This window comes from Bombina bombina, chromosome 1, assembly GCF_027579735.1.
Source record: "Bombina bombina isolate aBomBom1 chromosome 1, aBomBom1.pri, whole genome shotgun sequence".
Lineage (NCBI taxonomy): Eukaryota > Metazoa > Chordata > Amphibia > Anura > Bombinatoridae > Bombina > Bombina bombina.
Genome location: NC_069499.1, coordinates 597,741,544 through 597,765,044, shown reverse-complemented (window position 1 = coordinate 597,765,044; position 23,501 = coordinate 597,741,544). Strand labels below are relative to the sequence as shown.

At 39.5% G+C, this 23,501-nt stretch overlaps 2 protein-coding genes and 2 non-coding genes across 8 annotated transcripts in view; 1 reads left to right on the top strand and 3 right to left on the bottom strand.

Moving 5' to 3' along the window:
- Nucleotides 1–4,565, top strand: part of CMC4 (C-X9-C motif containing 4) — an 86,433-nt gene extending 81,868 nt beyond the window's left edge. For all 3 annotated transcript variants that reach the window (XM_053698915.1, XM_053698916.1, XM_053698917.1), the window contains one exon: nt 4,286–4,565. In XM_053698915.1, coding sequence (XP_053554890.1) covers nt 4,286–4,437 — 152 coding nt within the window. In that variant the 3' untranslated portion in view covers nt 4,438–4,565. The remainder of the gene's footprint in view (nt 1–4,285) is intronic.
- DKC1 (dyskerin pseudouridine synthase 1) lies at nt 4,499–22,927 on the bottom strand. Of its 3 annotated transcripts, XM_053698913.1 has the most exons (19): nt 22,804–22,927; nt 21,767–21,825; nt 21,260–21,346; nt 21,003–21,094; nt 20,495–20,679; nt 20,316–20,380; nt 19,863–19,989; nt 19,395–19,525; nt 19,032–19,175; nt 18,349–18,469; nt 17,787–17,905; nt 17,477–17,580; nt 17,331–17,373; nt 16,649–16,708; nt 16,061–16,126; nt 5,366–5,428; nt 5,223–5,276; nt 5,002–5,115; nt 4,499–4,886 (listed from the first exon to the last, which is right to left on the bottom strand). In XM_053698913.1, the coding sequence occupies exons 1-19, from the start codon at nt 22,811–22,813 to the stop codon at nt 4,830–4,832; spliced, it is 1,701 nt and encodes a 566-aa protein (XP_053554888.1). In that variant the 5' UTR covers nt 22,814–22,927; the 3' UTR covers nt 4,499–4,829. The 3 variants fall into 3 exon arrangements, with proteins under 3 accessions (XP_053554888.1, XP_053554886.1, XP_053554889.1); XM_053698911.1 differs by lacking the exon at nt 22,804–22,927 and having other exon boundaries at nt 21,767–21,838; XM_053698914.1 differs by lacking the exon at nt 22,804–22,927 and having other exon boundaries at nt 16,061–16,123; nt 21,767–21,838.
- LOC128646412 (small nucleolar RNA SNORD83) lies at nt 17,664–17,739 on the bottom strand. Its single transcript, XR_008400335.1, has one exon. It is a non-coding gene; the product is annotated as a small nucleolar RNA SNORD83 (small nucleolar RNA).
- LOC128646411 (small nucleolar RNA SNORD83) lies at nt 19,610–19,687 on the bottom strand. The gene has a single exon (XR_008400334.1). It is a non-coding gene; the product is annotated as a small nucleolar RNA SNORD83 (small nucleolar RNA).
- Nucleotides 22,928–23,501: the final 574 nt, after the last annotated feature.

Sequence of the window (23,501 nt, the reverse complement as noted above, 5' to 3'; positions counted from 1 at the left end):
TGAAAAAAATGTAGTAACTTACTCCATAAATAAGGAGATTCCAGCTCAGCACAGCAAAACAAGATCTTGACAATCTTTCAACAAAAGATAAAAGGTTTCTATCCCTATCTCTCGATCTCTATCTAGAAATGTCGTCCAGATAAGACGCCACGGCAATGCCCCGTAACCGAAGCACCGCCCACAGCGCTTCCAGAGCTTTTGTGAAAACTGAGTGTAGAGACAAGGCTGAAAAGAATAACCACAAACTGAAAACGATTGTCCAACTTATGAGTGGCACATGAAAATACGCGTCCTTAATATTCGCATAAATTGACACTCTTGGAACAAGGGAAGAATGGAATGAATAGTTGCCATCTTGAAGGACGGTACACCACGAAAATCTGTTTAGACTCGAGACTAAAAAATGGACTGAAAGTTCCCCTTTTATGGAAACCACAAACCGATTTGTATAAAAAAAAATCCAGACCCAGTACCTGTATGGGAACTCTGAAGGTTTCCCATACAGGTACTGGGTCTGGATTTTTGTGAAATAAACATTCCCAGGTCTGAGATGTCTCTTACGCAGCAGTTGAAGAACACTTTTCCCTTTGATCTGCAGATAATCTTGAAAGCAGAAACCTACCTCTGGGAGGAAAACTACAAGATCCGATCCTGGATCAGGGGCATGTCCTTCATGCTGTCTCTGATTCAACAGAAGGCTATATAAATCTTTTGGATATTATTTCCGTCAAGTCTATATAAAGCTTTTGGATATTGTTTCAGTCAAGCCTATATAAAGCTTTTGGATATTGTTTCCGTCAAGTCAGATTCCAACAAGGTCTTCCCCTTGTAATGAATCCTTAAAAGCTTAGACTTATGGTTAGTCTTGTTCTACAGATGTATACTCTAAGGCTCTGTGAAGTGGAACATAGAAACCTATGCTTCCATTTAGACAATTTTCAGAGAAGAATTTAAAATAAAGGAATTAGCCAATTTGAAAAACCTTTATCCTATCCTGGATTTTATCCAGTTAGTCTCTGACTTAAAACTATCAGACAACGCGTCAAACCAAATACCGTCGCACTAGTCACGGTAGTAAAGTACACAGCTGGATGCCCTTGGAAGCCCTGGTGTGCATCCCATGTCTAATTTTCATCCATAGGACCTTTGAAAAAATCCCATTATCCTCTAGTGTCATAGTAAACTGGAAACTACTCCTTCCACCCTAGGGAATGTTTTGCCCAGTCTCCTTAGCTGAGACTGCTAAGTGAAAAATCTCTTTAAATATAGGGAATGTGACTTTTCCATTCCTTAAAACTTACTGAACGCACTAGGATAAAGTACACCGGTAGTGCCGGAGATGTCCAGGGTAGCTAATAACCTCCTAAAGTACCAAATGGAGGTGGTAAAGCTGAAGAACTGAAAGAAAAACAACCTCTCCGGATCTAAATAAATATATTAGTCATCTGAGAATTTTCACTCCTATACCACCAAAGTATCTTCCTCTAACAGGGAAGAACTATTCAGAATAGCAACCACTGAATCCATCTAATAATGTTTCCCTCCACTTGGGAAAAAACAAAATGCATTGTAACTCCATACGGAGTGTGTGAGGAAACGCAGGGCACTACATGTGGACCATAACATTTTAGGAGAAAATAGTGGCATAAAGAGATCATTGTCAACAGACTCCTAAACAGCAAACGCCTTAAAAGGAGAAAGTTAAAAAAAAGAGTGGAATCTTTTAATAAAAATTGACACATAAAAAAACGTTACTGTCTCTTTAAATTCTATTATGTATGCACGTGTTCCATTTTAAGCACAAAGCTGAATTTAGCAATAAACAGCTGAAATGCATTTAATAAATGGAACCCCACAAAAACGTTACTGTCTCTTTAAATTTTAAAAGTAACTTTACTTTGTGTGCACATGTTCCATTGTAAGTACAAAGCTGAATTAAACAATAACCAGCTGAAATGCATCAAATAAAAGGAACCCCACAAAAACGTTTCTCTCTCTTTAAAAGTAACTTTACTTCATGTGTGCACTGTTCCATTTTAATATACAGGGCTGTGAAATTCATTTAAAACCAACTTATTTCTTCCGGAAAAGAAAAAAAACTTTTTTTTTTTACCGTCTCTTCACTGACCAGTGCAATACTGACATCTGAACGAGAAAGTCTCCACTAAATCTTCCGATACCAGGAAGAACAAACAAAGTGGTGCGCACTAAATTGGCGCCACACAACTCCGCCCATCGTGGGCGTAAACATAATCCTCTCCCGATCGCCATCTTATCCTCAGGAGTAGAACAGACTGAACCCAATCGTAGAATCATGCAGTCGCTTTATAATGTTAAACACACTGCATCAACACGCTTTTTACACTGATCTCGGTCAAACCAAACACATAAATTATGGTCATAAGAGATCTCCCGGTCGGCTATTATGAAACCGCCGGGAAATCAGAACGTAAGCCCCATGCATTGTCTCACACTGAGCGAAGTCAAAAAAACTGCTCAACGATTACAGCAAATAAACAATTGTGGCCATATGAGATCTCCCGGTCGGCTATTATTAAACCGACAGGAGATAATACCAGTCACATGTATTGCCTCACACAGAGTTCCTTAGTGTCTGCGTTTAACTGTCCTAAAGGGCTCCCTAAAACTGAGGGATTCTACCTGGAAGCCTCTGATAAGAAGGCTAAATCCAATGAGGAATAATAAAAATTAAGTGCCCAACTTGCTTCTGAGTCTCCTTTCAACCCCCAGAATAGCACTTACCTCATCTCCTGCCGGACAATAAGGCAGTTCCCAGGTGTGCAAGGTCCTCTCCCTCACATGGACCTGTAAATTAAAGCGAAAGGTCTGAGTAATATCCCTCAGATTTTCTTTGGTAAGGGCAGCAAACAATTACATGGGAGGCACAGTGAGAATTAGGTCTCACAAGTTCCCATTGTTTTAAAGCCACCAAATGCTCTCCTGTAGAGACTGATATGGACTACGGCTACACCCTAAAACAAAGTAGCACTCTCTGGCACCACTTTTAAAAATAATAAACTCTTGATTGAAGAATCTATACTAAACACCTCACTTTACCTCTTCCTGTCACCAACGTAGGCAAAGAGAATGACTTGAGTGGGAGGGAAGGGAGGAGCTATTTAACAGCTCTGCTGTAGTGCTCTTTGCCTCCTCCTGCTGACCAGGAGGTGAATATCCCACAAGGATGAAATCCGTGGACTCATGTCTTTAAAAAAAAGAAAGACCCCCTAACTGGATCTTGGATTCAAAGTACCGAAAAAGGGAATAGGAGTGCCAAAGTTGGCTAAAGTATATATAAATCAAGAACAAAGCTGACTGAAAAGGAGGGCGATATTGACAATGGTATATCTAATAATGTATAATATAACACCTACAGTTGACCACCTTTTATTGCACGTGTACACTTTGCATAGGTAACCAACCAGTATCCTTACCGGAGATCTATCCAGGCATTGCACTATTTTGATCTTCTGAGATTGTCTCTTTTTATATAAGTTTTTAATATAGTTTTAAGCATTTTGAAAGTTTCTATACTTATTTGCCTATATAGAAAGGCCAACTGTAGGTGTTATATTATACATTAGATATACCATTGTCAATATCACCCTCCTTTTCAGTCAGCTTTGTTCCCGATTTATCCCGTTTTATACATACACTTTAGCCAACTTTGGCGCTCCTATTCCCTTTGTCACACTTGAGGTTGTGTCCTGTTCCACAGTATGGATCTTGGAGGTAAGATTTCAATTGTTTACACATAAAACACTATAATCTTTATAGGTAAATCAGTGGAGTGGTGTTCTGTCCACACCCCTTTCGGGAGGGGTTCTTCACAGTTAAGCATTACCCAGGGGCACAGGTCAAGTTATAGAAATTGCTTATATTTGGTTGTTACTTTCTAGTTATATACACACACATTCTTCTCATCTAAACTGCTATTGCACATAACTTTACTGTTGATAAACATATGCCACCAAAAGATATGACTAAAGACAAGATAGGGAGATGGAAAAACTAGTTGAAAGTATATTGCATTATACATTCATTATTTTGATGTAAAATGATTTTAACAACTTTGCATGAGGTTTTTATTCAGACCTTCTGCATTGTTTAATTGCTGCTATACATTATGCACATATAAAAAAAGGTGTTATGTCTTTTTAAAGTGTACATCCAATCTTTTTAGAAACACTGTTCAATCATACTAAAACTAGATGGCCAAACTGTTGAGTAAGAATAACCAATAGTGTTTGTGTTTTGTTCATAGTAAACAGTTACAATGAAAGGAAGTGTGAATCAGAACTTCAAGCAATGAGAGCCTGTTGTTCTAAATACACTGCACAGCAATCGCCTTGCTGCTCTGGATTTCAGAGCCAGAGGGAAACCAGGACAGCCTGCTCAATGGACTCAACAGTTTGAGGGAGAATGAAATGGAGGCAAAGCACGACGAAACAATTTGAAGAACAGTTGACAACTAAAATCATGAGTCATAAAAAGTTTTTTATTTTTAAAATAAATTCACAAGGTTTTTGCCTGAGAAAACAAAATGGACTGCTCAACTCTGTACACAAGGTCTTTTTTCATCATGCAAGTCTATAAAAAAAATATACACGGTTCTGTGTTGCTCCTAAAACAGAACAAACCTCAGAAATTGACAAATAAGGACACTCCATATGAATAGAGGACCACTGCATTAGCCCACATTCCTAACATTCAATGCTGTGTTAGAACTATACATAACAAGTTCCACATGTCCATCCACTGTGCCATATGACTTGGGCTGGGAACATCCCACAGTGACAAATTAAATTCTAATCTTCATTTTCCTTTTTCAATTTCTTTTTCTTCTTTTTTCCACTTGCTTTTAGCTATAGAAATAGAGAAACCGTAAAATTAGGGGGGGAAAAAAACACAAAAAACCACAAACTATCCACACTAAGTAGCAAGAAAATGGATAGGTAAAGGAGAAGGAAACAGTACTACCTCTGAGTCCTCTTCTGGTAGTTCTCCCTCCCCAGAGCATTCCTCTTGCTCCCTATACTTTTCTTTCTTTTTCTTCTTTTTCTTTATCTTTTCTTCACTCTCATCACCAGTCTCCTATTGGCATAAAAGGTCATTACATGAAGCATTAGCCAGAATTTAAACTGGCCTTGATAGGTTAAGCTGCTGTACAATATCCCCTGCCTTAAAACCAGTATACTCACTTTGTTTTTCTCTGGTGTAACAGGGTCAGCAGTATCTTCAGCTCTATGTTTTTTCTGCAAAACAAATAGTGTTTAACTGACTGAGCTAAAGGCATATCGGGGGGGGGGGGGGGTTAAATCCACAGTAATTAAAAGTTCAGTACCTTTTTCTTCTTGCTTGATGTTGCAGGAGTTGCTTGATCACTGTCAGATTCTGTAGTGTGTTTCTGCAGGGGGGGGGGGGGGGGAATTGAAGATATTTTAATAATCTTAAAGCACTTACTACAAATGAAAATGTAAGTACTTGGTAACACACTGGACATCTTTACAATATAAGTTTAGTCATAAGTTTGTTTATTGCTTTTAAAATATTGATTTACTGCCCCCCCATATATCTGGTCTTGTGAAGCTTAGAGAATTGGCCCCCCCAAGTTACTGAAGTAGATCAAAAGTTCACTTATGCCAACTATACACTCCGGTTTTACATGTGCCGTCTTAAGCCACACACCAATCCAAAGAGGCAGAAGTGTTTTTCCCTTCAATCTCATCTATACATGCTGCACTTATGTGGTCAGGTATTCCTGTGTCCCTTTACCATGTAGTTAAATTTATCAAAAAAAAAAAAAAAAAAAAACACCCCACACAAACAAAACTTAAGCTTACCTGATAAATTTGTCTTTTTAGACACGATGACTCCATGTATTTCATCCTTACTTGTGGGGATTACGCCTCCTGGTCAGCAGGAGGAGGCAAAGAGCACCATAGCAAAGCTGTATAAATAGCTCCTCCCTTCCCTCCCACTCCAGTCATTCGACCAAAGTTAGGAAGAGAAAGGAAAAGCCAATGTGCAGAGGTGTCTGAAGTTTACAAAATTAGTAACCGGTCTCATAACAGGGCGGGCCGTGTACTTGTGTCTAAAAAGAAACAAATCAGGTAAGCATAAATTATTTTTAAAGACACGATGAGGCAACGGTTTTCATCCTCTCTTGTGGAATACAATACCAAAGCTATAGTACACGGATGAAAAGGGAGGGGACAACACAGGGAACCGAAACGGAAGGCACCACTGCTTGAAGAACATTTCTCCCAAAAACACCCTCAACCGAGGCAAAAAGGTATCAAATTTATAAAATCTCGAAAAAGAGACCAATTTGCAGCCTTGCAAATCTGTACAACAGAAGTCTCATTTTTGAATGTCCATGAGGAAGCCACAGCCCTAGTGGAATGAGCCATAATTCGTTCAGGAGGCTGCTGTCCAGCAGTCTCATATGTAAAACAGATTATACTCTTCAGCCAAAAGGAAAAAAGGAGGTGAAGCTTTTTGACCCCTACAATTTCCCTGAAAAATAACAAAGGAGACGACTGTCAAATTCCTCAGTCGCGTAAAAGAAAAATGTTAAGCACGGACTACGTCTAAACTATGGAACAGACTTTCCTTCCAGAAGGATTAGAACACAAGGAAAGAACAACAATCTCCTGATTAATATTCTTGATTGAAACAACTATAGGAAGAAATTTTGGAACATCGACAAGAATTATTCTCCGTCAACGTCAAGGAATATCATCTCGCTGATGACGGATGCAAGTCACTGACTTTACGTTGATCGTAGATCATGGGAAAAACTGGGTCCTACAGGTTCAAGGATTATGGACACAGTAAGTCAGACTGCTCCCCCCCAAGGAGGCTGGCCTCAGTCAACACCATCACCCAAAAGGGTCTGTGAAAACATGTACCCTGAAAGAAGTGAACCAGAGATAACCATTGAAAAGAGGCCTTTGTCTCCTGCTCCAGTAAAAGCCTAGGGGACAAGTCCCAATAACTGCCACCCCAATGTCTCAGCATGCTCAACTGCAGAGCCCTGAGATGAAAGTGAGCAAACAGAATGATAACTATAGCCGCCACCATTAACTCCATGCACCGAGCCATTGAAGGACGAGGAGTGGACTGAAGGCCCAGACAAGAATCGATAATCTTCAATGTCCTGACACTTGTCAGAAATATGACAAGACAGAGAGAGACCATAAAGGTTTCTAAGACAATCACTCCTAAGTGTGGAACCCTTTGTGAAATTCACCTTCCATTAGAGAGATCTCAGGAAGAACTGAGGGATCCTGCTAGCTAAAAGGACAGTGCCTCAACTAGGTGTCCCAATAAGACACTTGTAAGTATTCTGGAGGCCGTGGCAAGACCGAAAGAACCACAAATTAGTAGTGTTTATCCAGACAAGCAACCGGAAAAACTCATGACGATCCCTGTGACTGAACATGCAGATATGCAGCCTAGAAATCCACCGTGGTCACAAAGTGACCATCTTGGATTAACGGGGTGGAACGAATAGCTCTAGAAGGATGGTACCCTGAGAACTTAAGACTAGGAAGTCTAGAATTGGCTTAAGGTTCCCTCTTCAAGGACCACAAATAGAATGGAACAACATTCCAGTCCCTGTTCCAAAAGTGGAACGGGAACAATCACTCCCAGAGCGGAGACACAATGTAAGAACGCCTCTCTTGTTAACAGATCTGCAGGTAATCTCAAAAAGAAGGAATCTTCCTCCAGGAGAAAAAAAAAAAACCTTGAACTCCAGATTGTATCAGAGACAAAATTGCCAGTGCCCAGGGATCCTGGGCATCCCGAACCCAGGCTTCTAACAAAGAAGGAAGTCTGCCCCCTACAATTCCCAATTAGGGAACTTTAAGAGAAGCACCCGAAGGCAATTGTAAGTTTGCAAGCCTTTATCATAACTTGGATCTCATCCAGAGAAAACTCAGATCCAAGGGCCTCAGATAGCGCAGCAACCTCATATGCCGCCGCACTAGAGACTGCGGCAATGCACATAGCCGGCTGGCACAAACAAAATAGCCCCCAAATATAAAGAGAGGAAATGCAGGGCACCGCATGTGGACTTAGGAATTTGTAGCATACCTTGATCAGCGCCACTTAAAAAGTGGTAGGCTTGGACAAGATTATCTTTAGTAAGACAAAGCTCTCTCAAAAAAGGACATGGAAAAGGATTGGCAATACCACAATGGCATCCATCCTAAAAACAAGGTACCCCTAAAAAAAGTTACCTTGAATAAAGTAACGTTTACAAGATTACATTTTTTAAAGATATCACCATGATATAAACGTAGCGATGCTGAACGAACAGCTCCAAATGGAATGTGTGAGGAACTGCAGGGCACTGCATGTGTCATGAAACAGTTGAAACCCTCCTCAATCCAACTGCCCAGTTAAGGCAGATACTTAAATTGTATGTAAATAACCTGCAACATATAACCAACTGGTACTATGACTTTAAATGGTGATGTGAGCACATTTATTAATGATAGAATAAAAAAGCGTGAGGAACATGCAGATAGGGAAAATTAAACACCTGTACATCTCAGCCAGACCCAGCTGAGATGAAAGGCAGCCTACTATAGCGCTGTCTTAAGCACAAATACTCTGTCAACAATTGCTCCTAACCTTTACGATAACCGGAAGAGAAGGAGGAAGTGGATTCCACAGGGCACCATGCCGGACTTCTCCCACTAAAAAAAAAATAAACAGTGTACAAACACGGCGCCAAGCTCCGCCCGTCGTGGGCGTTACCCAAGTCAACTCCCGGTCACCATTTTTTCCTTTGATGTATAAGCGCCGGGAGCAAGAAAAGAACATGCCGTTGTCAGTAAACAAGATGTGCACTTAGTAAAACAGTCACCTGGGACAATAAGATTGTAATGCAATCAACCGGTTGTCTTGCTTAAGAACAGGCACCGGGAGCCAAGCAAAAAACCAATGCAAACTATGCAGCCATTAACACGTACCACTGTGACACACAGTGAAACATAACACACTACGTTAAATATGACACTACGACAAACATAGTTCTATGCAATCTCCCGGTCGCCTCGCTTTAGTCTAGACACCGGGAGCGATTTATAAAGACAGAACATACTGTATAAATTATAGACACATGCCACTGTGACAAACAGGGCTGTATGCAATCTCCCGGTCTCCATGCTTTAGTATAGGAACCAGGAGCAAGTATAAAAAACAGACTATACTGTAGAATGTATTTTTACATACCCCTGTGACACACAAGGCTCTAAGTAACCTCCCGGTCGCCATGCTTTAGTATAGGCACCGGGGAGCATGCATAATATATTTTAGAGCTGCAACAACTAATCAGCATAATCGATAATAGATTATGAAAATAGTTGTCAACGAATCTCATAATCGATTAGTTGGTTTGCAATTAGTTGGTCTATGCACAGCACCAACTGCTTTACTCCAATGAGCTCCTGCACATGGTATTGTGTTATATGGTTTCTGAAAGAGTGAATAATAGAATGTTATAAACAATGATAGTCTACCTATTACTAGTTCCACCTCTTTTGAAACAGTTTGTGGTTTTGTTTTGCTTAATTATAAAAGTTTGTTCTGCTGCTTAAAAAAAATTGGACCAACAGTTGTTTTAATGTAAAGTTTTAGTCGGAAGTTTATATTTATAACACTCAGTACGTGGATTTTATTTTAAATATAGGAAAAAATGATCCGATTAGTCGAAAAAAAATAATCGGCCGATTAATCGATTATGAAAATAGTTAGTTGCAGCCCTAATATATTTTCACATACCCCTGTGACACAGGGCAAACAGCGTGAATATAGTAAGAGTCCATGCCTTATGAACTTTACTCTGTTGGACAGAAAAGTAGTGCTCCCTTTCTTCTGAGAAAATTATCTTTGTCCCCAGAAATAATAAAGTTAGCACCTACCTTGAATGCTGTGTGACAGCATGGCAGTCCAGAGGTTCTCTCTCTCCCATAGCCCTGTGGACTAAAATCAGCCTGAGTTAAAAGTGCTTAGGCTATCTATATTAGGGCAGCAATATGTATATAGGAGGCACAGTGAAAATTATGTCCCACCAGTTCCTATTGCTTTAAAGCCACTGATCTGGTCTAGGCTACACCCTAGAACAAAGTAGCACTCACTGGCACTACTTTAAAAAAATAATAAACTCTTGATTGAAGAATCTAAACTAACACCTCACTTTGCCATCTCCAATCTTACGAACACAGGCAAAGAGAATGACTGGAGTGGGAGGGAAGGGAGGAGCTATTTATACAGCTTTGCTGTGGTGCTCTTTGCCTCCTGCTGACCAGGTGGTGTAATCCCACAAGGATGAAATCAGTGGACTCATTGTGTCTTTAAAAATAACAGACTTCAGTTAATATCAAATCAGTATCTTTTGAAATGTCAGCTATCTGGTGATTGGTGGAACATATGCCTCATTAGCGCAACAGATGCGGTCAGCAATGTACTAATACTACACCACTACTATGCAGCAAGGCTTAAAGGGACAGTATACACTCATTTTTATGTAACTGCATGTAATAGGCACTACTATAAAGAATAAGATGCAGATACCGATATAAAAATCCAGTATAAAACTGTTTAAAAACTTAGAAGCTCTCAGTTTAGCTTTGTTGAAAAGGTAGTTGGAAAGCCCACTGCAAGTGGGAAATAAGACAGTCCCCCCCCCCCCCTTCTTTTGCATATGAAAAGACCCTTTACACAAACAGGAGCAAGCTGGAGAAGGTAGCTGACTATATTCACATAAAACTTTGGGGCTTGGTTAGGAGTCTGAAAATCAGAGCAATGTTATTTAAAAATAAGCAAAACTAAACTTTAACCCCTTAGTGACCGAGGACGTGCAGGGTACGTCTGAAAAAAAAAAAGGCAGTTAACGCCTGACGTACCCTGCACGTCCTCGGCTAAAGTGAGTGCTGGAAGCGATCAAGATCGCTTCCAGGCACTATTACAGTACTGCAGGGATGCCTCGATGTCTGGGCATCCCTGCAGTGCTGTTACGGAGTGCCGGGACCGGATTGATCACTCCCCCTGAGTGATCACTTCCGGTTTTGCTCCACGTGGAGCCCGGCAGTGCAGCAGAGCATCGGAAGCGATCGGACACGCTACCGATGCTCTGCTAGTGTGCTAAGTGCCTCGGTGGGTCGAGGCACTTAGTATATAAATGTAATTAAAAATTGGGGGGGAAAAAATAAAAATAAAAAAGCCCCCACATATAGCCCCCCCCCCTCCCCCATGAGGCTTCCAAAATGGCGATGCCCAGTGCATCATGGGGCCTCTGGGGGTGTCCCTAGCCTGTCTCACCATAGGGGCAAGCTAGGGTCACCCAATCTGAGCCTTCTTACAAAAAAAAAAAAAAAAAAAAATCTCCCATTTGTCTGATCAGGTCAATATTTGTAAATATTGACTCTGATCAGTGTGGATCTCCCTCCCTCTCCTCACTTGCTATTTTGTTGGAGAGAGAGAGACCTGTATTTTAGCAGAGAGAGATTTATTTTTTATTTGTTAAAAAATTTAAAATACAAAGGCTCTTTTCAGAGCCATTAACCCCTAGCTTGCCAGTGATCACTATAAATCACTGGCAGTAGCACAGCTGCACTTTTTTTTGCTGTCTGCATTTTTTTAGGGGTTAATTTTTGTTGTATTTTTTTTTTTAAAAAAACTCAAAGGCTCCTTTCAGAGCCATTTAGCTAATTTAATTGAATTTAAAGACTATTTAACCCCTAGCTTGCCAGTGATCGCTATACATCACTGGCATTAGCATAGCTGTACTTTTTTTGCTGTCTGCATTTTTTTAGGGGTTAATTTTTGTTGTAATTTTTTAAAAACCCAAAGGCTCCTTTCAGAGCCATTTAGCTAATTTAATTTAAATAGTATTTAACCCTTAGCTTGCCAGTGATCGCTATAAATCACTGGCATTAGCATAGCTGTACTTTTTTTAAAAAAACCCAAAGGCCATTTAGTTAATTAATTTTGGTTTTCTGTGACAGATACAATAATGTCAAAGAAAACATAGTGCTGAGGAGGCATATGCCATCCTTGCGTCAGAGTCAGATGCCTCTATGTCTGACTCAGACCCCAATTTTGACCCTGCCATATGCTCAGATACATCATTAGATGCAGTCTCAACTGATAGTGATGTATCTGTGGCTGCTAGCCCCCCTGCCAGAAGGAGGCGTGTTGCTGCCATTGCCGCTGAAGAGTGGGTAACGCCTCATCTCCACAGGCCAGATATCCCACCCTTCACAGCAAATGCTGGCATAAATATAGATGTGGCAGGTTTTAGCCCCCCAACAGTTTCTGGAGGTGTTTCTGGGTGATGATGTATTGGGGAACATTGTCGCCCAAACTAATTTATATGCCCATCAGTACCGTGCTGCAAAGCCTGAAACATATTTGGCAAAGCAGCAATGGGCCCCCATCAATGTGCCAGAATTTAAAAAATTCTGGGCATTGACTATGCTGATGGGCATCATAAAGAAACCCTCTGTTCGCTCCTACTGGAGCAGTAGCCCCATCTGCTCTACCCCCATTTTCTCCCAGAGTATGTCGAGGCAGAGGTATGAAATGATTCTTCATTTCATGCACTTCAGCGACAACAGCCTGTGCCCCCCTAGGGAGCATCCCCAATTTGACCCCTGATTACCCACTTTTCTGCCAGGTTTGCAGAGGCTTATACACCTGGAAGGAATATATGCGTTGATGAATCCCTGATGAAGTATAAGGGAAGGCTGGGATTCAAGCAGTATATTCCTTCCAAGCGCTCCAGGTATGGGGTAAAGGTGTATAAGCTCTGTGAGAGCGAGACTGGGTATACTCAGGCCTTCCGGGTGTATGAGGGAAAGGATAGCCACCTTGACCCTCCAGGTTGCCCAGAACATATGGGAACCACTGGCAAGATTGTCTGGGACCTGATATTACCCCTAATGAACAAAGGGTATCACTTGTACTTAGACAATTTTTATACAAGTGTCCTTTTGTTCAAGCTACTGTATTGCTTTGATACAGTAGCTTGCGGTACTATTAAAAAGAACCGCAATGGTTTCCCAGGACAACTTGTACGCACCCGGCTATGAAGGGGGGAGACCTCAGCTCTGCGCCAAGAGGAGCTGTTGGCACTGAAGTACAGAGACAAGAAGGATGTATACCTTCTTACCACCATCCACACAGAGAGGACGGTGGCGGTCTCTGTACGTGGCAGAGCTGAGATCATAAGGAAGCCAGTGTGCATCAAGTCTTATAACCGGCATATGGGTGGGGTTGATCTGGCAGATCAGCTGCTGCAGCCCTACCTAATTATGTGGAAGACAAGGGCCTGGTACAAAAAGGTTGCAATTTACCTAATGCAGATTGCAACCCACAACGCTTTTTTGTTGTTCAAAAAAGCAAACCCCGGAATGAAACAGACTTTTTTACAATTTCAGCTCCAGATCATTTCGGGGATTTTGTACCATGATGCACCTGCTCCCCGGGCGGTGATGGGAGAGAGCAGAGTTGGGGCTACTCATTTTATTTTTAAAATCCCCCCTACTGCCGCAAAGCAGAGACCACAAAAAAAAAATGCAGAGTCTGTACCAAGAGGGGGCAGAGAAGAGACACTGTATATCACTTGTCCTGATTGCCCTGGACAGCCTGGACTCTGCATTGGGGACTGCTTCAAGCGGTACCATACAATGGTCAATTTTTAAAAAATAAAAACATTTGCTGTTATTTTTTTTGTTATGTTTACTGTTATTTTTGTTATTTTTTTACTTTTAATGTGCCAGATTTTTACATTTCACTAATATATATTTTTTTTCTAAAATGGGGCTGTTCTTTCTTTTTTTTTTTACAAAAACCCCTGTCAAACCTATGCATGGGGGACATAGGTGTTCTCAAGGTGCCTTGCAGAAAACAACCTGAAGTATTTTTTTGCACTAACTTACAACAGTCTCTCCTAAATCAGTCAAAAAAGCAATGTGTGTGTAAAAATGAAAATATGCCACCATACACTTTCTCCAATTTTTTTAGCTAAAACAGTTACTTCAAATGCATCAAAGCACACCATATACAATACCTTGGGGTGTCAACATTTCAAAAATATGCACATTCATGGAAACAAATAAATTGGGGTATGTTAAAATACCCCCAAAAAGACAATAGGCAAAAGAAAATATGTTAAATAAAAAAATCACAAACGCATGTTGGACATTTGGCATTACACCCCCCGAACAAGCCAATAAACTTATGCATAAGTGGTATCACTGTACTCAGGAGATGTTGGTGAACACATATTGGGGTCTTCTTTGGCAGTAACACAACAGGAGCTGAGAATTCATGTCTAAAGTACAATGTGTGTGAAAAATAACACACAAAAAATGACTGCCTAATAGTTTGACAAAGAATTAGTGCATGGAAAGTGTTAATATACCAGCATTTGAAATACCCTAGGGTGTCTACTTTTCAAAAATATATGGTTTGATGGGGGTAAATTACATTGGCCGGCTTCAGAAATGTCCTACATAGGACATGGGTGCATGGGATGTGAAAATTCCAAGTTGAAAAACTGGAATGCGCCCCCTAAAAATAAGGCCTTTTAGCCCCCAGAGAACCCAACACCTATACATGGGTGGTATCACTGTACTCAGGAGATGCTGCTGAAGACATATTGGGGTGTTATTTGGCAGTAACCCTTAACATTCTCAGTAAATGTATTCTTGAATTGCTATTTTGTCAAAAAATCACCACTTTTTTTTTTTTTCAAACTTTGGCATAGATTGGTGGTAAAATAGTTGCATGGAAAGAGTCAAAATACCCCATGTTTAATACCTTAGGTTGTGTTCTTTTAAAAAATATATATATGTGAAGGGTTAATCAGGGATTCCTGACAGATATCAGTGTTCCAATGTAACTATCGCTAATTTTTTTTAAAAAAATTTGGAAATAGCAAAGTGCTACTTGTACTTATTGCCCTATAACTTGCAAAAAAAGCAAAGAACATGTAAACATTGGGTATTTCTAAACTCAGGACAAAATTTAGAAACTATTTAGCATGGGAGTTTTTTTTGGTAGTTGTTGAAGTGTAGGAGATTTTGAGGGTCAAAGTTAGAAAAAGTGTGTTTTTTTTCAATTTTTTCCTCATATTTTATAAAAATTTTTATAGTAAATTATAAGATATGATGAAAATAATGGTATCTTTAGAAAGTCCATTTAATGGCGAGAAAAACGGTATATAATATGTGTGGGTACAGTAAATGAGTAAGAGGAAAATTACAGCTAAACACAAACACCGCAGAAATGTAAAAATAGCCTTGGTCCCAAACGGACAGAAAATGGAAAAGTGCTGTGGTCATTAAGGGGTTAAAAAAAAAAAACTTCATGGACTATATAAATAGATCTACAAAACATTTATGCTAAGAAAAAATGTGTATAATGTCCCTTTAAAGGGACATGAAACCTAAAAATTCTCTTATTCAGATAGAATACAATTTTAAACAACTTTCCAATTTACTTCAATTATTTAATTTGCTTCCTTCTCTTGTTATCCTTTGCTGAAGACTTTACCTAGATAAGCTCAGGAGCAGCAAAGAACCTTGCTTCTCGCTGCTGATTGTGGCTGCATACATATACTGATTGTCATTGGCTCACCCATGTGTTCAGTCAGCAACCAGTAGTGCATTGATGCTCATTCAAAAAAAATTATACCAAGAGAATGAAACAAATTGTTTAATAGAAGTAAATTAGAAAGTGGTTTAAAATTGTATTCTCTATCAGAATCAAAAAAAAAAAAGTTTTGGGTTTCATGTCCCTTTAAAATCTGCAGGGGTTAAGCAGTTCTATGCAAGCAATTAGTGCAAGTAAAACATTTTCATTTGCACTCATTTCCCTTTAAATCTTATATTGTCAGTTTGCAAAAAAAGTTACTTAATTCTTCTATGCAATTAAACATTTTTTCCTCCGGTCAACTCTAAACCATTAAATCACATATAACCCATTCCAAACTGGCCTAGACAAACAAGATATTTACCTTTCTTTTCTTGCTTGGTGTTACAGTAGTTGCTTGATCACTATTTGAGTCAGCGGTTTGTTTCTGCTTGGTAAAAAGGTTATGTTCAGTAACAGTTATAGAATTCACCCAAAACCCCAGCAAGCTTATTAATGAAATGTGACTTGTAGCATCCCCAGTAAGAGATGTGAGCTAGTGCAGAACAGAAGCAGCAGAAACTGGCTGCTCTGATATCCAACAGCTCTTTTATCTGGCAGGAAGACTCCCTCTAAAGCCACAAAGACTAAAGAGGGATAACATCCTGCGTTAAAAATTGAAGGGGTTAGAATAGTGAAAACACCTACATATACTCTATGCGGAGTAGAAAAAAAAAAAAAACACAAACCCACACTTTAAGATCTCACCAAAACTAGTATTAAACAATTTCTGCTCACTTGAGTTTAACTAAAACACTAGTCTTGAAGCAGGTATACTAATTATTGGCCGGCTTAGGTTGCCAAAGACATTTAGAACATCTGAAACCAATAACCTATGTAGGCCTAAAGATTCTACCAATTTTTTTTTTTTTTTTACAATTGTATTATATATCTATACCATATAGCCACTCACCTTTGCAGTAGGTGTCACAGGGGTCACTGCATCATTGTCAGAGTCACTGTCTCGTTCCCGCTAGAAATGGGAATAACTTTTAATAAAAAGTGTAAGAACAGCCTGCTGGCATTTATTTCTACAGTGAATTTACAATGATTGTAATAGAAGCCTATTGTGACCTAAAACAACCCACACGGATAGCAAACAGAATGTGAGCTACAGCAGTGACAGAAGCAGCCATCAAGTGGCAGCTCCGATACTACAAAGCAGTTTATCTAGCAGGGAGACTCCCTCCAGAATCACAGGCAGATTGTGAAGGGATAACATCCTGCATGGAAAGAAAGCATAAGTCATTGTCTGTTTAGAACAGGAGTAACAAACCCAGAGATGGTGGAGGGGGGAGAAGAGGGGCAAAACCGAATTGTAGTGCACTTTAAAAAATAAAAAACCCACAAAACAGTGTGTTTAGAGACTAGAGAGGACTCCCTGCCAACCATTACTCCCTCACTCCCCCCCCCCCCCCCATTTTTTTAAGTAGTGGTCGTCGCAGGCTTGTCAGGCTCTCTCTCTGAGGAAGGTGAACCATAGATTTAGTCCTGTGAAGCTAGGCCTTCTATATGCCCTACCAGAATTTGTTATGTAAAGCATAAATCCTCTGAAAAGGAGGAAAAGCCATTTACGGGGGACAGAATGAACTTACCTTCACTGAAGCTTCCATGGGCTGATTCTTCTTCTGAGGAGCACTGTAAAAGACAACCACAATCAGAAACCATGTCCAAAATGCACATGCAGCCAACACCTTCAATCTGTGCACACCAATACAACCAAATGTATATACACACACACCTATAATCTGTGTACCCCTGTGCCCAGCTATCCGGTGTCTTCTCATTCGCCTTGCCATGCTTGTCCAGCAGTCCTTTCTGAATCATCATCTTTTTCTGGCTGGCCTGGGAAGAGTTAAAAAAAAAAAAAAAAAAAGTCTATCAGCACAACCAGGATGACATTTTCACAAAAATCCATCCACTTATGGAGCCATCAGTAATAGGGTGATAGATAAAAAGTCAGCATTACAAGTGTCTATGATATCTTAGGATACATCATGTAGCAATAAAAAATAAAGTGCTGTTAATGTAGCATTTTTGGTACCACTCACCTTAGGGCCCAATCCCCATTTGCGGGGATATGTGTCTCTCTCCATAATAACTCTCTTAATCTTGGCCAATATACCATGGTCACAAGTTGATATCACAGCTGTGGTCATTAGAGCAGTGGCTGCAGGATAATAAAGAGGATTTAGAACAGTAGCATCTCTTGACTCATTCTGTCTAAGTCACACATAAAACAGGTACCGTCATTCACATGATCAGATAGAGTTCCTCTTCTTAACCACAAGCCAAGCCTCCTGCCCCCACACACCTCCAAGCAAAAGGTTACACTGCAAAACACAGTGTTACCTAAAACTTAAAGGGCATGAGACCCCAGACTCCCATGTAAGAGCCTAAGGGTTTGCTGGGACTGCCTTGTCGCTCAGCGAATGGATAAACTGTGTCATCATATCACATGGATTTGGTACTAGGAGCCTGTAGAAAGTTTTACACTTTTCTTTTTTTTTTTTTTTTTTTTTTTTTTTTTTAACTATACTCAGCTGTAGAAAAACTAAAACTCAAGACCTTTAAATGAATGTCACAGTATAAATGCATTGACACCAACCTTACCTATACAGATGGCTTCTCCTTTTGTAGTTATCACTACAATATCCTGGTTCAACTCTATTCCATCTTCATATCTTAGCAGACCAGGCAGCATAATCTTTGCACCGTAGCAAATGGCATTAACCTACAGTAAGCCAAAATAAAATCAAGATAGGAGGGACTAGGGAAAAAACAAAAGCTACACTGCGAAGTAAACACAGAAAAGCAATGTCCAAAACAGACGGGGGGGGGGGGGGAGAGAAGAGAAACAAATCACATTTTTTAATTTACTTCTATTATAAAATTTGCTGATACCACGGTTCTCTGGGTTTGTGTCTTGAGCACTACATGGCACAAATTAGTGCTCTTGCATATAATGCAAACTGATGCCATATATATATATATATATATATATATATATATATATATATATATATATATATATATATATATATATATATATATATATAGTTTCCCTAGACATGCGCACACTCCTGAACTTACATTCCGTCTTTTCAACAAAAGACAGAAGAAAATGTAATAGAAGTAAATTAGAAAGTTGCATGTTCTATCTGAATCATGAAAGTTTCCAGTTTCATATTCATTTAATGCTTCTAAAATATTGCTTTGTGGCCCCCATGTCAGGAAGTTGACCATCGCTGGGCTACGTGACTAGAAGCTAACCGCAGACTGGGAACAGTTCTTACCGCACTGTCCTTCATAACAATCCTCTTATGAGACAAAAGAAGCTTCTCCAGTGGAAAAATAACTCTGCGCAGGTAGTTCTCATCTTTATTGTTGTCATACTGCCACTGAGCATCCAGTACATCGTGCATAGTTACAAGGTTATCCTGAGGGCAAAAAGAACAATCTTAAAATGCCATTGGAGTGGCTGGGTCTTTTATACATAATATGTTGGGCCCCAGGTGAGTGCAATGCAGCTCCTTTCCTGGAAGCTCATTACTGTCCCAAAGCTAATTACCAGCTTGAAGGAAAAGCATCAAGCTGAACTCAACGCTTTTGGGGAAAAAAAACAAAAAAAAAAAAAAACCAAAAAACACACCACTTACCTTTTCTCCAAGAACTCCTGAGCGAACCCTGCGCAATTCTTGCATCTGACCACCTACTCCCAGGAGTAAACCAAGATGAACACAAAGGGTACGGATATATGTACCAGCCTCACAACTAACCCAAAAGATACCTGAGAAATTAAGGGGGAGAAAAAAAAAAAAAGTGTAAGAATATAAAAAAGTGTAAAATTACTGGAAACACATACAAGTTACATAGCCATCAGTGATTGGGTGATAGATAGAGAGTCAACATTACACAGTGTGTTCATGGTATCTTAGACACATCATGTGGCTATGATAAGAGAAGGGGTTTCTAAACCAGTTCAGGACTCCTTAACATGCCAGATTCTCAGGATGTCTTTACTGGAGAAATAATCAGCTGATTATTTAACATGGCTAGGGAGGCCTGAGAACAGGGTTTGAAAACCCCTGTACTGAAGGATTTTTTTTAAAAATATAAATACATACCTAGGCGACGTTCTGGATCATACTCTATTAGTTTGCTTTCATAAATTGTTCTCACACGCAACTGTCTCTTCACAGCTGCAATCAAAGGAGGTCGCTGAAACAGGGCACCAGTAAGGGTCTCCAAAGCCTGCAGAAATTATAGCATTAGAGGCAAGCATTAGGAGGGGGAAACTGATATTTTGTTTAACTGTGATCAGACAGTGTATTTCTTCTTGACTACTGGCAAGATCCCCTGCCCCCACACCTTCACTGCAAATAACACTGTAAAACACAATGATACTTGCAATAGCAAAGGCGGGGGACACTTAAACCTAAAAACAGGATTAAGCTACAGGAGATAAACCAGGGCTCAGAGAATGGATAAACTGTGTCATCATATCACATGGGCAGACAGGGTGAAATGGGAAGTGCCATTTGGATTGGAGTAAAACCAAATCCTTAATGTTGCCTTACCCTTGACAGTTGCAGTTCACTCTCCAGTGCGTTGTGCAGCCGTACTATGCCCACATACTCTTTGCCTAGAGACACAGAGCAGATGGATGGCAGCCAATTAATATGAGATCTATATGGGCGTTTGACACACGGAAAGAAGTGTCATAGCACCAAGTCATTTGGTAAACAATAGTACTCACCAGCGCTTTGCTGTGATTTCACAAGACGGGTGGCACGATCAATACAGACAATTAGACAGCCTGTGACTTTGGGGTCCAGTGTTCCACTGTGACCCGTCTTCTCAACTCGCAGGATCCGTCGTATCCATGCCACCACCTCGTGTGAGGACGGATTAGCTGGTTTGTCCAGGTTAATAAACCCTGTTCTGACAGAAATAAGCAATATACATATATCCACAAGGTATTCAATAACATGTACAGGACAAAAGTGTATAGTAAAAGAAACATGAAGGCAGAAAAATACAAATATAAATAGTCACACAAAGACATTTACCAACTTGAAATTACTCATGGATTTTTAATTATTCTCCTGTAATTTAAACCTTTCCCCACTGCCCCATAGTAGCTTGAGTCCATACTACTGTGCCCAGAACCATGCCAGTACAAAATTCTATACAGCTATTGCTTGATTAATGCAGGAGATTGTCTATCCCAAATATTAGTTACTAAATATGTAAATTCCACTTACTTTACATATTCAGTGATATCTCTCTTCAAAGGGTTAGAGCCAGATGGTATAGGAGTGTAATGTGTTGTCCGAACGTTCAATTTATCAAAGTTCTATGAAGAAAATAGGCATCTGTCACTACCTCACTGTACAAGATGTGAATAAGAGCTGGTGTGTGTATATATCACTTAAAGTCACTGTATATATATATAGTCTTAGAACAGTTTAAATTTCTTATTTTTAAAAATAAAAAAATATATATGTTTGCCTTTACATACCTTCAGTAGTAAAGGCCACTGTGACGTATCCAACTGGGCTACTTTCGATTCAGGCTGAATTAGAAAATCTCCTTCATGCTGAATGTTCTACAAAAATATAAAATTTAAGCACTATTGACATATCAGACAGTAAAAGAATAAGTAACCTCACACAGGACTTCCAGTAATCAATCTTCATATTTAAAAACTCATGAACCAGAAGCATTTCTGTCCCTTGAGTTGCAACTACAAATTTCAGTTTGAAACTACACAAATACTAGATATTAACAAGCCCTTTTCCTTCAGAAACAGCACATGCCCCACCCCCAACAGTTCTCTCTATGTTCAACCAATGAATTTGAATAGGTACGGCAGCTGCCCACAAATCACAAAAGCTAGAATCACAGCTAAGGACAAGTAAATATAAATTAATGTACCTGTTTTACATTGAAATCCACACACTTTGTGCACACCTACAAACAAGCACCACCACCAGTCACATAGAAAGGAATATAAAAATAAACTCACCGCCACATCCTCCTCACCAAGGACTTGACTCCGGCGTTTCTTCTGTTTCTTTACAGAACCTATAGGGGACATAATAAAAAGGGGTGTTCTATATGTCTATACAGCTAGTACAAGCGACATTGCATATTTCTAGAAAACAAGAAATGTTAAAAAAAAAAAAAAAGCGCATTTTCAAAAACTGCCAAAATTATGTTTAATATTTACAATCAGCATCAACAACTTGTAGTTTTTGTTTGTTTTTTTACTACTTTCAGCAGTCTTGCAATACATTTGCAGAATGAAGTATAACCATAAAAATAAACGTGTCAGACATGCCAGAGCAGGCACCAATACTCAGTTGCAGCCAAATGGGAAGATACTAAGGCAACACATTTTGTTTGATATATATTGCACAATTAAATTAAACAAAAACTTTTGAGGTTTTACATACATTGCATGTAATAATTACTTAAAGGGACATGCCACTCACATTTTCTCTTATGATTTAGAAAGAGAATGCAATTTTAAACATCTTTCTAATTTACTTATATTATCCAATTTGTTTTATTCTCTGGATATTCTTTGATGAAAAGCATATCTAGATAGGCTCACTAGCTGCTGATTGGTTGCTGCACATAGAAGCATTGTGTGATTGGCTAACCATGTGCATTGCTTTTTCTTCAAATAAGGATATTTAAAAAATGAAGCAAAATAAATAATGGAAGTAAATTGAAATGTTGTTTAAATTTCTATTCTCTATCTGAATAATGAAAGAAAGATTTTGGGTTTAGTGGCCTTTTAAGTTTGCTATTTTGAAAAGTACAGATTAGAGTTAATGTTTTTTTACACCGTAAGAATAAATCACGATACAATCCCACATGAGTACTTAATACATGATCTGAGCATATTCCTGAATTGTAGCTCAACTTCCTACTGCAATTTACAGTCTCACTATATTCTAAATTGTCACCCCTCATATCCGCTTACAAGTTTAATTTGTGTCTATACATATATATATATATATATATTTAATATTACTGCATGCATATATTGCTCACCTTCCGCCATTTTAAATTTACACGCTCTCTCAGCGCCCGCCACGTGCTTGCTTAAACTTCGTACACGCGGTCACTGAGACCCAAATGCTCTGTGCTTCGCATGATATAGCATGGGGGAGGAACCTGTGCTTCGTACGCTATAGGCCCTTCCTAAAAGGACGGAGGAAGTGCAACGAGAAAAGAAAATGATTTGTCAGTAAGCAAGATACGCACAAGGCTGACCTTCTGAATCAGCGACGTGCGTACGTCACGTGACTCTACAGTGTGTTGCCGCGGCCTTTCTAATTAAAAAAATTTGGGGGCGTAGGTGATCGATCTGTTTATGGTAAAATCGGAGTTTAGCGTAACGCTCTAAATTATTTTCTCGGCCATATTACTTTATTTTACTACAACATTTGGCATCGGGGTTCAAATGAGGGGTACCAGAAATACTGCACTGTTTATGTCTCCAATAACAAAATACATTACACATAAGCTCTGCTCACCTATATGGATACATTGTATAAAACCCTCAGTCAGCCTACATATTTTTTATACATTTATAACTGTTTACTGTACACAAATGAAATGATTGCCAATACCAACTGTACAGGGACAGACATCTGAAAGATAACGTGCACACAGCACAGTCTTAAAGGGACAGACACAAACCAGCACAGCCTTTAAAGGGGCAACTCACGACAGTCAGTCTTAAAGGG